This window comes from Apium graveolens, chromosome 1 (genome assembly GCF_009905375.1).
Source record: "Apium graveolens cultivar Ventura chromosome 1, ASM990537v1, whole genome shotgun sequence".
Lineage (NCBI taxonomy): Eukaryota > Viridiplantae > Streptophyta > Magnoliopsida > Apiales > Apiaceae > Apium > Apium graveolens.
The window spans coordinates 144,868,292-144,883,110 of NC_133647.1; the positions used below are offsets into that span (position 1 = coordinate 144,868,292).

The 14,819-nt window shown below is 34.8% G+C and overlaps 1 protein-coding gene across 2 annotated transcripts; it reads right to left on the minus strand.

Moving 5' to 3' along the window:
* Positions 1 to 518: 518 nt before the first annotated feature.
* On the minus strand, positions 519 to 7,739 carry LOC141667871 (putative E3 ubiquitin-protein ligase ARI2). Of its 2 annotated transcripts, XM_074474509.1 has the most exons (6): positions 7,467 to 7,739; positions 5,594 to 5,626; positions 5,215 to 5,494; positions 3,379 to 3,859; positions 1,076 to 1,624; positions 519 to 1,002 (listed from the first exon to the last, which is right to left on the minus strand). In XM_074474509.1, the coding sequence occupies exons 1-6, from the start codon at positions 7,599 to 7,601 to the stop codon at positions 822 to 824; spliced, it is 1,659 nt and encodes a 552-aa protein (XP_074330610.1). In that variant the 5' UTR covers positions 7,602 to 7,739; the 3' UTR covers positions 519 to 821. The 2 variants fall into 2 exon arrangements, with proteins under 2 accessions (XP_074330610.1, XP_074330618.1); XM_074474517.1 differs by lacking the exons at positions 5,594 to 5,626; positions 7,467 to 7,739 and having other exon boundaries at positions 5,255 to 5,392.
* Between the last annotated feature and the right edge of the window lie 7,080 nt (positions 7,740 to 14,819).

A 14,819-nucleotide genomic window follows, 5' to 3' on the forward strand; every position in this document is an offset into this window, starting at 1 on the left:
ATATATTTCAAACAAATAACACGATACGTAGAAAATGTGCTCTACAGGACTTAAAACTCTTAAAAAGGATTTAGCACTCCGCTACCTATGTACACTTCTGTTTAACCCAAAACAGCAACCCGATCATATTACATATATTAGTACTTCAAATGATCACTGCAGGAATATTTATATTGAAAAGGGCACCAACTCAGAATCTCTCAGTTTTTTTATAATTAATCACAACACACACATCAAGAGTACTCGTGACCTCCCGCAAGAGGAACGCGAGCTCTGCAGAATCCCTCTGTTCTAAACCGCTTCAGGGAAAAGCAGCCACGATAATCTATACTCCTAGAACCTAATGGCTGATCTGACTATTGTACACCCTACAGAATCTAGGCCTTTTCCAAAAACAATTAATAATCACCAATGCCGGATAGAGTAGCCTATGCCCCGAAATTTCACTATTTTACTGCTCATCATTTACAAAGAAACACACACACCCATCAATCTAACGACATTCTACATCAAGCAAATAAAAAAATAATAACAATATTAATAAAACGGGGCCAAATATCAGTTAAACGAGAAAGTACTAGTTTTCAAATTAGGACTTCGTCACTAAAACATATAATTTAGAGAAAACCCACATAAAGTACTAGTTTTCTATGATATATTAGCTTCAGTAAGTATGAATATTGTAAAGAAAACCATTAAACTTTCTCCATAAGCGCTACTGAGAATCTACAGGCAGGTTAAAAGAAAAGTTTTCGGCATGTTCGGCTTGAAAAACCCAGTCACCTGAGCCGGAGTTCTTAGGGGACCATGAATCAACAAGTTCAAACCACTTCACCATCTATCTGACCATTATCTGATTTATGTCTAGCACCCGTACTGGCTTCAGCATTGCAACCTATAAACAGTTCCGCTGCCTTTTCAATGCCATTTGAGTTGTAAGGAGCTATACATTGAGTTCCATATTTGAGAGAACCCAGTAGATCGTATTCAATACATTCATACCTGCAAGTAAGTAGTTAGTGACCATGTAGATAAATATCTGATGTATTTAAAGTTACGGGGCAGCTGTACTCACATTTTTTTGCACAGGTTGTCAGTAATCACACAAAGATTAAGGATTTGCATCCTTGTCTCCATAACTTGTTCCTCAGGAAACTCATCGAATGGCTCTTCAATAAACTTAGACAGCCTCTCAACATTTCCCTCGAGCTGCTGTTGCTGGTCTTCAAATAGAAGCTGCTTTCTTTTTAGTTCCTCTCGCTTCATCTCACCCTTAAAAAGGCAGTCCCCAAACATATAAAATGCGAAGGGGTATGAGTACGTAAGAGCACGTCTTGATCTAAATAGTCTGGAAAGACCATTTTTGACCCAATCAAAATTTCTTAAATTTGAATATTTGTTTTCCAAAGTCTCAATTTTCTCCTGAATGGTCTCCCGCAGTTCAGATTCCAGCTTAAAAGAATCGTTATGCGCTTTGTACCGATTAAGATAATGCATGTACCTATATAGGTCCCGTTTTGCCCGTTCAGGATTCTTACTGATATCTTCCTTGTAACAACCGCAACTGTGTCCACTAATTGTGGTCCAAGTATGATCCCTACCAGTTGCACCACCACACAGCCAACTATCCACATATAAAATAAAGTTAGAAGCAGGGTTTCAAATAGAAATGAAAACTTGTTATGAGAAGTAGTTTACTTTAAGCGACCAAGCAATATAATTCAACCGCAGAACGAGGGCATGGTGTAAACAGGGGGATATGTAATTTCCTCGTCTTTTGTAGAAATACAGATGTTAACATACATGAGCTTGTGGAACTAAAGAAGAGACACAAATAAAAAGAAACCAATGTGCATGGCCTCCCCCAAAAGCTTGCAAGGTGATAACAAGATCTTTAAATGCATGTTTTGAACCCACATAATAAACCCCCATATCCCGACCATGGTCAGATAACTTGTTTCAGGAACGTAAAACTTAAATCTCAGTTTAGGATAACACCATTCAGCCTCGACAACATTGGAGAAGTCTAGAATTATTAAACAAAAATAGCAAAAAAGATGATGCACAATTATTATACTAATAGATATAGTAATAAAAAAGATGACACACACACACACATCTACACATAACTAAAATAAAGACAGCTGACATCATCAACGATGATGTGTTGCACTCTCCTTTAGCTCTCCTATAGTTGATGATATCAGCAACAATAACGTGTCATGCTCTCACTTAATTGTTGACATCATCTTCCACCAACTGTCTTAGAGCAATTCCAATGCAATGCTAAAGTTGGTTCTATTTCTATAATTTCGACCAAATGTTAAAAAACTCAACTCCAAAGAGGTTTTATATTTGGATGCAAATATGCATCAGTGAAAACTTGGTTCTAAATTTGAAACCAAGGATACATGTATGCATCTAGCCACATCATCAAATAAACATAAATCCAATGCATATTGTGTGCTTAAAGTAAATATAGGAGGGAGGGACAAAAAATTAGAACTGCTAATCATTTTGCATTGGACTTGCTCTTCTAAATTAATTATACTTTCTCTTTCTTCCATCCCTGGTAACCTCCACTAATTCTATCTTCTCCTCATTTCCCATTTTTTCAAATCTTTTTTCAACATATTTTTGCATAATATTTAATTAATTTATTTTACATTTTCATATTTATTAATTTATTAAATATTTATAATCAAGGATATTCGAATTTTATATAATGCTGTGTTTAAATATTTTCTTTTAAAAAATATACTCTATTTATCATGATTTCTATATAATTTAAATTATTACTAATATTTAATTTAATAATTAATATTACAAATAACATTTTTTATAACATGAGTATTAACATAAAAGCAGAGTCGCACTCGCACGAGAACTAATCTAGTTTTCATGTATGTACTAATACAACCTAGATCCTAAATACAATGGGTAAAGAATAAAAACAATTACAACTTTTATAAATTAATATTAAAATTAATAGATAACTTTTATTAGTTCTTTCGTTAAACTAGTGGGAATGGGCTTCCGAAGCAATTTATAAATTAATATTAAAATTAATAGATAACTTTAGTTAGTTCTTTCGTTAAACTAGCGGGAATGGGCTTCCGAAGCAATTATTGGTACAAACAAGTCTCCCGTGCATATACCAAATACCATCACCAGTTATAACCTAAACCAAAGTACCAAACAAAAGCGATTGACAAATTTTATAGCAGAAAACTACGGAAAATGGTTAAGAGTGCTAAAATCTAAAAAAATTATTCAATAACCACAATGTTATAACACAATACTACCACTCCAATCTATATACTGGTGCAAGTGTGCAATTGCAATAACGTGCCAACAGCGAGAGATAGAAAGTAGTACCAAAAATATTGCCCGCAAATGCAACGCACAAGGTTGCAGCCACCATTTTTCTCAACAGGTTTATGACACCTGGGACAAGCTTTAGTATTATCAGAAATCCAAGTAACTGTTTCTGATTCCTTTTGACATTTCTTGCTCCAAAGCTCCCACATTAAACATGAACAAGGGGAGTGTGCTTCAGATAGGCAACTGAAGCAGAATTGCAAGCCACATGAACATTCTACTTCGCAAAATTCATCGTCCTCCGTACGTATAGCATTTCCACAATGTGGGACACTTGGGCACCATTTGACCATTTTATTGTCCTCAATATAAGACTCAAGAAGATATCGCTCAAATTTTTCTGCCAAACCAGAGTGACTTTTACTAACTAGTTGTCTGATGACAGCTTCATCGCAAATGGCAGGGCATCTCACAGCCATGCATCTAATACGCTTACTCTGTCCTTCATTAATCTGAGCAATAAAATGTCCTGTCCAACCTGAAAAGAAAGATGCGTAATATCAGAGTACCATAATGAGTACCACATAAAAAGTTAATCAGTTTCCAAAATTTAACATGTAGCTATAGAAAACTTACAAACGTAGCAATTTAGAAAATACTCTTAACTATAGAGTATAGACTGCCTAGTCTAGTGATTGCAAAAGGTTAAACTTGTTAAAGGAAACCAAAATTTATACTCCAGCTCATTACAAACGGAACAATATTTTATAAACCAACTAGTCAGCTTCCAATTTCCTGTGCAGATGCACGTTCGTAAAAAATAATAATATGAATTATAGTTAATTAGAATCAAAATATCATAGAATTATTAGGTATAATTGTTTAATTTATGTGAAATAATATAAAAATAGTAATTTATTTTTAATTATAATGTGAAGGTCTAAAAATGTAGGTTTTGAAATAAAAGTTACATGTTTCATTTTTGAAATATAATATAAACTGAATTCATATATGTACTTCATATTAAAACAAATAACGAACTCAAAAAAAAAAGAAACAAATACACTTTTAACATAAAGAATTTAAAAACAAACGCACAACTGCAAATTTAACAATTACTTAAATTTTATTGAGTGTGGTCCACTTAGTAATTGTATGAGCAGGAAAGCAAGAAATAATTGCTCCTTAACTAAAGTGCGGAAGCAGTTTAAATGAGTGCATCTTGGGGGGTGGGGGGGTTAAAAATTAACATGGAAGCGCCATGCATGCTACTTGTACAGTTGTACGTGTCTTAGACTCTTAGTATATAAGTAAATGATTCTCGCAACAGAAGGCCTGTTCACATGTGCTACACCTAGGGGATGGGCTGCTGGGGAATGATAAGTAGAAGCTTTTAATAGACATGCTACAAACATCTACACTGCACTAAAGTTTATTCACCGACAACAGTTCCAACAATGATGGCCTAACAAATTTTTCAGAAGATTTGGTCTTTCAAATAATATACTTGTTTCAATGGCTGACAACATTTTGAACGTAACATATTCCTTTTTGTGTAACTCTACTAGACGAGAAATTTTTGGTTATAGATAGAAAGGATGCAGACTTTACTCTTCGAAGTTTGAACTAAGGACTCTGCCAAGGGCGTAGTTTCTCTTGCCACGAAATAGGTTAGGTATGTCACAGTTCATGGAAGCCACTGGAAGGCAATGAACACCAAGGGAAGAGTAGAAGAATTCCACTGTAGTAAGGTCCAGTATTCACACTATCTACATATATACTAATTTAAAAAACAAATATACCAAATGATTATGACTATGAAATCTGCCTAGTTACGTTGTGAATTGTTATTGCTAGTCAAAAGATAAAATGCATAAAGGAAATAGTGCTCACAATCGTTGCAAAAGCTGTGGCCACAGTCCATTTTTGTTACCTCTCTTCCAGGCACGTCTTCAAAACAAACAGTGCACGTAACAATAGAGGAAGACACCAGAGAACCAACATCCTGGCTCACCTCCAAAGGTACACCTGCTTGAGAAAACAAATAATCTCTGTCCCTATCAACCAGAATTGCAGTCAACTTCTCAACATCCCAGCGATAATGAATAAGCAAAGTGCGTGCATGTTGTTCTCGTAAGGATAGCAATTCCATTACTTGGCGTAAGTCTTCTCTCTAAATTATCACCAATACACAACCAAAAAAATCCAAAAGCATTGTTAAGCACAAAAAACGAAAATGAAAGAGAAAAATTACTGGCCTTCTGGTCCTTACCTGTGCTGCCAAAAGAGACTCTTTGGTGATCACCTGAAAAAGATTTCCTTACAGTTATAGTTAGTTCTGGAAACAACTTTTAGAAAAAAAACAATATGATGGTTTATGACAATACAGTTAAACACTGAACCTCTTGAAGAGAACTAAACATCAAATGTGGTACCCAAAAATATTAATATCTCCCATAATTTCTCAAAAAACAAATTGAGAAAAAAAGTTGGGAAAGAAAGGAAAAAAACTCAACTGGTGCATCAGCACATTTGCTGAAGATATCACTGAAATAAGAGCTGATAAATCTATACAGCTTGCATTATGTCAATTAGGAAACAATGTAGCTTCTTAACATGGCATCTGGACTACACATCAGAACTACATATAAAATAAGAAAGTGCCGCATCCTCTAAAAAAGCTACTTAATTCATTAACCGTGGCACTTGCTAATAGCATCTTACTAATGTGGCATGCGCTATAACCCAATAACTAAAACAAACCAAGTGATCATCCATATACAAAACATCCTTGCCATTCTACCCAAAACATCTCTTATATATACTCAAGTTTCCGCTATTGAAACATAACACCAATTCTAGCACTCCTAGATTTTTGTTATTTACAATATCTAAGCAAAGTAACCTCAAGACAACAACTGAACTTCCTATTTCCTAAATGGTTTGTCTCAACTCATACCACCATCTGCACGATACCAATAAACAAAACGCTAGTTCAAACCCAAAATACTACATCATTCAAAAAATGATAAATCCCCTTAAACTGCACAAAACATATGATTACCACAACCCCATTACCTCCAAATACAAATCAACAAATTCAAACAACATTCATTAACACAAAAAAAAAGAAACTACTTCACACAATATACCATTCTACGTCAACTAGATCGCGGTATTTGCAATACCTAAACAATGCACCTATAAACTACCTACTAAACCCAAAAAAGCATCTTAATAAACAGTAAACATTAAAAAAAACACTACTCAAACCCCAAATTACAACATTCAAGAATCGATAAATCACCGTAAAATTACATAAAACACACAACCATCTTAATTATACGGTAAGCATTAAAAAACACTGCTTATATATACTCAAGTTTCCGCTATTGAAACATAACACCAATTCTAGCACTCCCTAGATTTTGTTATTTACAATATCTAAGCAAAGTAACCTCAAGACAACAACTGAACTTCCTATTTCCTAAATGGTTTGTCTCAACTCATACCACCATCTGCACGATACCAATAAACAAAACGCTAGTTCAAACCCAAAATACTACATCATTCAAAAAATGATAAATCCCCTTAAACTGCACAAAACATATGATTACCACAACCCCATTACCTCCAAATACAAATCAACAAATTCAAACAACATTCATTAACACAAAAAAAGAAACTACTTCACACAATATACCATTCTACGTCAACTAGATCGCAGTATTTGCAATACCTAAACAATGCACCTATAAACTACCTACTAAACCCAAAAAAGCATCTTAATTATACAGTAAACATTAAAAAAACACTACTCAAACCCCAAATTACAACATTCAAGAATCGATAAATCACCGTAAAATTGCATAAAACACACAACCATCTTAATTATACGGTAAGCATTAAAAAACACTGCTTAAACCCCAAGAAATCACACCATTCAAGAACCAGTAAACCACCGTAAAATCCTATAAAAACACAAAATTTAACAACCCCATCACACCAAATCCTCCAAACACCAAACCCCACAAACCCAAATCACATAACACAAAATTATCATCAACCAAAAAATAAAAACAAAACAAACCCCCAAAAAATACATAATTGCAAGACGATCAATGCAATAAAAACAATAAAAAGACCTTAGTAGAAGGAGCTTTAGGCACGATCATCTGAGAATCAGCTTCTAAATTATCAAAATCATCATCATTGATTGAGTCTTGTTCATCATCAGAATAATAGTATTCTTCTTCAAAACTCGTACATTCTTCTCCCATGATTAGTGTGTGTGAATGGATTTAAGTGATCGGAACTGAATAAAGTGCCGGATGGGGAAAGAAAACGTAGGAGTAAAAGTTGGGGTTTTAGTTTTACCCCCTTTGTGATTTATATAGTGATAGCCCTTTTTGTGTTTTACATGGAAATTCTATTAATTATGGGGAGATTAAGAGAGATTAAACGGATATATTAATTATATAAGGATTTGGAAAAGTAATTTTTTTAATAATTTGACTTATACGCATAATTATAAATCTCGGCGGTACGATAATCGAATTCGGACCTGAATTTAATAAAAAAAGAAATCTTTTTTGTATTTTTTTGAAAAACTTTTTATAATGTTTCATTGTACATACATATAACAAAACCAAAACGCAAGAAAATAAATTGAACCGAATATTTATTTTAATAATATGGACATAGATACGCATATCGAACTTACGTGACTAGCTGCATTCCTAAATCATGGCTGAATTTGCATTAAACAAAAGCATGTATTGTGATGTTTGTTGTATATGCTGCATTGTTAAATGCGTGAATTCTTACTCCGCATCCTCTACCTGCAGATTCAGTTTACGATTTGAGTGCATTCACCTACAAATACATTTCACACTGTCTCTCACTGACTCACTGTATCCAACAAATTGATATAACAAAACCTAGACATGACTTTCATTCAATCCAAAATCGACTATCGACTATATAATTTAAGTCTCGCTATTTTATGAGTTTACCTTATTTACATATCGTTTAACAAAATCTAGCATTATATTGTGATATTTCGGATGATATATCAAAATCCTACACTCATCAACCACTCTATCTAAATAAGGTAAGATGATGGGCGTAAAAATTAATTATCTGCACAACAACTAAACAGTCTACCTCACATTCTTCCATTCATTCTTTTCACCCGACTCAATGTCTCCCTAATTTTCACCGCTTCTACAGTTTCTAGCTTCATTTGACCTTATCTCCAATCAGAGAAAGTTTCAATCTCAGAACCCTACTTATCTCGAGCAATAAAAGCAAAATTGAGGATGTTAGAGCATGTCAAGCATGCACCATCAATATCGATCTTTGACCCTCCTTGACTTGGTCTTATCCAACATTCTTTACCATCTGCTTGGGTCATGAACCCAATGAAATTATCAAATGGCTTGTCTTGATCTTATTTCCACTGATTAAAGATATGTTTTGCTGATTTTACAATCTACACCATAGAATTCATTTAGCAACAACAAAAATATATTGACTTAATTAGTGTTATTTGTGTTGCAGTAGAATATTTGACAAAAAATATGCAAAATATTGACATTGCGATGTAATATTAGGTACATTGCAAAAATTTGAATAATGTATAGCAACAATAAAACATCATTGCAATAAATCATATGTAGCAACATAATATTTTTAACAGTGGATACATCATTGAAATTATTGTTTTTGTTGGCTAATAATTACCTTAATGCAATATTAATTAGTTCAACTGCAATGAATTTTAAAGTCAAATATAATAAATAATGCAACAATTTAGACCCAATTGCGATATTTTTATAATTGTTGTAATATCAAATGATAACATATTTGAATACAATTGTAACATTATCTTTATAAAAAAATAAAAGAATCTGACTGAAAATAGAATAAGCTAGGCACGTTTTTATGCCACAAATCCAGATATCAATGTCATTTCATAAGGATTGAACTAGACCATTAACAATAATTCAAAAGAAATACATTGTCTACTATAACATCATTTAATACAAATCATAAGATAAATCTATACTATACCATAATAACCAGAATCTGATAAAATTTGTTTCAACGATTATTCTCTAATTTTGGTTATTAAAAAAATAAATAAATAATGTTATATATCCACTAAACTACTAAATTATTAAACTACTACACACATAATCTACTTATCCTACTAAACTACAACCCCGACTTATCCAATTATTAAAAAAATAATAAATAGTGTTATATATCCGCTAAACTACTAAATTGTTAAACTAATAGAAATTGTACATTTATCATACTAAATTATGACCACATGTTATTTTATTATTTTTAATATAAATTTATAATTATTATATGTTTATATAAATATTCTAAAATTATAATATGATAGGATATATATATATATATATATATTTAAAATATTAACGAGAACCCGTGCAATGCAAGGGATTTAAGCTAGCATGAAGTAAAGAAAAAACGACCAAGTTGCCTACATAATTAATTGTAACAAATGTAAAGTACATGACATCTACTAATTTGGCTTTGTCCCTTTTGTAGCACGTTTGAACGAAATTTTTATTTTTTATTGCACACCTGTACATAATTGAACAAAAATGGCACAGAACGCCAAATTTCTAGGGTTCTGTCACAGACACCCAGAAGTAGGGGCGTTCTGGGGTTATTTTATTTTTATTTTTTTCTTTACCTTCCCGTTTGTGCCTTGTGTTATTTTATAAGGTAAAAAAATCATGTGAAGAGTATGTTTTAAACTCTCATATTAAATTAAAAAAAACCTAATTTGGTTTCATTTTTTATTGGGTAGTGATGTAAACCTATTTTTAGTGTATATTTTTTATTTTAATCAAAAAGTTGTATATATATGACTTTTGTAATTTCAAAAAGGGTGTCATGCGAGTCGAGTGTAAAAATTACGTGAGGGCATGTTTTGGAACGCTCATATTTAATTCTCAAAAAATTATTTTGGTTTAATTATTTTTTGTTGAGTAGTGATGTAAACCTATTTGTAATATGTATTTTTTTTGTATGATTTTAGTTGGTTGAAAAAGGGTATCATGGGGGAATATATTTTTTCTTGACGAGGCCACATAGTTAAGAATTTTAGAAGTGTAGTTCTACATAATTTATAAAAATGTTATTTGTTTGACGTAGACGTACATTTAGTGTGTTGTGAGCATTAACAATAAATTATTTTTAAAAAATAGAAAAAATAACAATTTGTACCGTCCGAAAATGGTACTGCAAGTGTGTGAAATAGTACATCCATAAATTGAAAATAAAACTATGAAATGGGAAGGACATTCATGAAAATGGTGAAAGTAGTAATACAATATAAAAAAGAAGATAAATATTTAAGTCAAATTTGTTCATCGGACATGTAATCATCGAAAATGTAATCCTCATTTTGTAATAGTCTGTGTTGTTCCGCTTCCGTAAGCTCTCTACCAGGAGCACGAACTGAATGTTGTGATAATTTAAATATATAATAACGATTCCTACACAACAATATTTAGTTGTTTTCCCTCCGAATACGAGTCATAACTTTAACCATTTTTCCCCTAAATTCAGACCAATGAAGATTTTCCTCAGGGCGAGGATATATAGATAGGGAAGGATGAAGCGGAACCCTTACACTCATCGCAATCAGATCATATGTAAGACTTTCAGATTCTTCACGTCGAAATACCCATTCTCAGCGTACACCAGCAAAGTACTCCACTGGATCGCTTACCCTAAGACTACGATAATCGTCATCTCTTTCTCGTAACAACCACTTGTGATTTGTGGACGATGACATCCTAGTAATGTTTGGATGAAATATGTGTAAGGGTGTAAAATTTATATAGTGTAAGTAGTTCTGTGATAATGAAAAGTTAATAAAATTTTGATAAGCCTAACAGATGTGGATGAAGATGTACAAGTTGTTAATTTTGTTGTTGTACGTGTCATTATTGCTAACCATGTGAAATGTGACTAGTCATTTAAATTATTGAAAGCAATATGCAAATAATTCATAGACCTTTATCAGTAAATGATTCATGATATATAGATGAAAGCCTGAAATTAGGGCAGAAGTCACATGTAAACTTATCCCATTAATATCTTGAATCTCCTATTACAGCCACATGTTTGGCTTATAAATATATCCTTCTATGTAACCTAAAATCCCAACAATCACTCATATTGAAGTAAATCTTAGAAATGGATAAGGGAAAAAGAATTACAACCTCTACAACACTGTTCTCTGGTACGCGTCCAAAGAAGCAAAATTAAGTTTCTACGAAGAAATTGATTGAAGAAAAAAGCGAGCCGCGTACGACTAAAAGCAGTTTATGAGAAGGATGTGAAGGATGAAGGCTAGGGAAGAGATAAAGGGTAAATACTGAGTCCCAAATCATGATGAGTTATATGGATTTGGATTGGTGAACTTTCAACGGATAGATGCCTTCACAAAAGAATCAGAAAAACTTGAGAAGTCTTATAAAGACTATTTCATTACTAAGGAGGAATTTGTTCGTATGAAGGAAGGACTCTATGATAAGTACCATCGAATGCAGGAGGAGATGATTGAAAGAGAGGATGCTGAAATAGCGCAATATGTTGCAGCTACGGAAGAGGCTCAAGAATTAAGGGAAATCGAGGATGCCAAGAAACGCAAGGAAGAGGAGATTACGGATGGAGAGTATGATGAATACTATGTTAAACTTGAGGACCCCTGAAAAAGTTGTAACGTTGATGGTGGTCATGTTGTCATTGTATTTCCTTTTCATTTTTTCTGTTTTCATTGATGTGTTATTTTAGTTTTATGTTCTTGCCATCTAACGTTGTTTGCAGTATGTGAAAGTTTTAATTTCGTTAAGCTTGAACTTGTTGAATATTATTTACCAAGCACTTTTAAAAGTAATACCATAAACGGAAGTGACCAGAACATGGCATAATAAAAACAACAAGTCAGAAAGTGACCAGAACTAATAAAAATAAGTCTAAACAGAATACGTAATCAACGAAAGTCATACATAAAAAGTAGTACTAAGCATCCACATAACAACAAGTCTAGACTGAATACGTAATAAACGAAAATCAGAGAAAAATATTAGAAACATGAAAAACAGTATTGATCATCCACAGTACCTCCCGCCGGTGTGGCATAGCCTCCCCTTCCTTTCATTGCTCTATGGGGCTACGGCCTCAACTGTACAGGAGGATCAGGTTCATCATCGTCGTCATCCTACTCATCAATCTCATCCTCCAAATCTGTCTCCTGCATGACTGGGGGTGTATGCATCTGATGCCCCTTCTCAAATCTCTGTGAGGAGGTATCATGTACTAACCAGGGGTCGAACCCCCTAGCCGGGGTCTGGAAAGAAAAGCCCGGACCACGTGTCTCTCGTGGAAAACCGTATGTAGGCTGTGGAAAAGTCTGAACCACATGACCGTAATCGCTCTGAGAAGAATGCCCCCAACTAGATCTAGTAGCCCAAGCACTAGGAACAACATAAGGGGCCTGAGTAGTGTGGCCCATAGTAGATGTATCGATATAATAGCCCTGGGTCTGAGTAGTGTGGACCAAAGAAGATGTACCAGCATCATGACTTTAAGAGCTCTGCCCCCAGGAAGACCCAGCAGCATCATGGACCTATGAACTGTAACCCCAAGTAGACATAGCAGAAGCTCCCTCTCCCTGAACGAAGTGGTCCCAAGTATGCTCAGTATGTCCATGCCCCTGAGAACTATGATCCCAACCTGCGCCAGAGTAGGTGTATAACGAAGAACCCTCTCCACCTGATGGACGAGGCCAAGGCTCCCAACCATCCCAATGAGCTGGTGCATCATGAAGAAATGTAGTACCTGGCCTATGGGCATGAGCACCGCTAGTACGTGGTGTGGCAGGAGGTGGATGTGGGGGCCTCTATGGAAGATATGTGAAACCTATGACATCTAATGTGCCATATAAACCATGCAATGCCTCATCCACGGTACCATCATCTTCTGCCACACCAGAACCCCGAACCTGGTGGTAGGCAGCGGAAAAGCCCTCGACCTGTATTGACAACATGTCAATGTGCTTATATAAACTCATATTGTGATAAATGAAGAGGTAATAATCTAAGAAGAGAAATCTTACAGCCACAGGTAGGTGCCCCTGCGACCCCTGGAATCCTTTCCGGTCCTTCCAAATCCTAGGGTTGATCATGAAATGCCTAGTGACTCTATCATACCACTGTGGATACTCAACTGCGCATATAGGTCTGCGAGTACGTCTATAAGATGGTGTCCCAATCATTGAAGTATAACATGACTCCCACATCTCACGCACACTATTAAACTGAAAAAGTCATCCTCTCTGACCCCTATGGAAATAATCATGGTCCGTAAACGGAGATGCAGTAGGGACCTGCTGCAAGTATCCAAACTGCCTCGTGACCCTATCAGTGTAGCACTACTCCACCCATGTCAAGTAAATGAGGGGGCAAGGTGCACTCATAAGTGAAAGCTCAAGCTCAGGGATGTCTCGTGCCTCTACCGTGCAGTCATCGCAGGGCCTCCACCTGAAGGAATCCTCAGACATGGTATCTAGATCATAACGAATGCCGCGTAAAGAATGTGTCTGTACACTTGTACCATCCAATAGGACCATCCACCTAAAGACAAATGTATTGTGTTAATGACATGGTTGAAATATTTGTGAACATGAAAGAAAGAGTTATAGTTTATTTAGCATACTTAAGAGCACGAGGATGCTGCATCAATATGTGTCTCGATGTCTTGGAGCTAAGGCATTACAATGCTCATATCTCCAAACCTGGACCAGATATGCATTCAATAACTAAATACTTGTTGTACGCATGGAGTATGAAGTATGGATAATGCACCCAATAGTATACATGAAGTATGAAGTATGTATAATGCACCCTACAGTACGCATGGATAATGCACCCTATAGTATGAAGTATGTTGGGTGGATATGTACCTGTAATAATGTCATGGACCCGTATAGCTCGGTCTTATATCCAATGCTGGCTGAGCATAAGCGCTAGTAAAGATAAGCAAGACATGCACTGCCCTAACTATAAGTACTGATATGAGCTACGTAGCGCACAAATGGGAGGAGGTTCAGAGGCATGTGGTAACCACTATAATTCGGCACAGTAAAACCAATGAGTAGAAGTAATTGTGCATGTATGTGGTATAGTAGCTCACGCTCATAATCAGGACCACTAGTTGAGTGTAGGCGTGAACAATCATGGAAATGACGAACCAACCAACTAATCTTAATTTTACTCTTCTTGATGACATCCGTATATTGCTGTGGGTCGGGTGCAATCCTTTATAATTTTTCATGTCTCCTTCCACTTGAACCTTTTTAGTTTTTGTCTCAAAATTATTGAAAATGTTTGCATGTGCCTTGTACTGTGTATTCACGGGATACCTAACTCATTTACTGATAAGGGTCT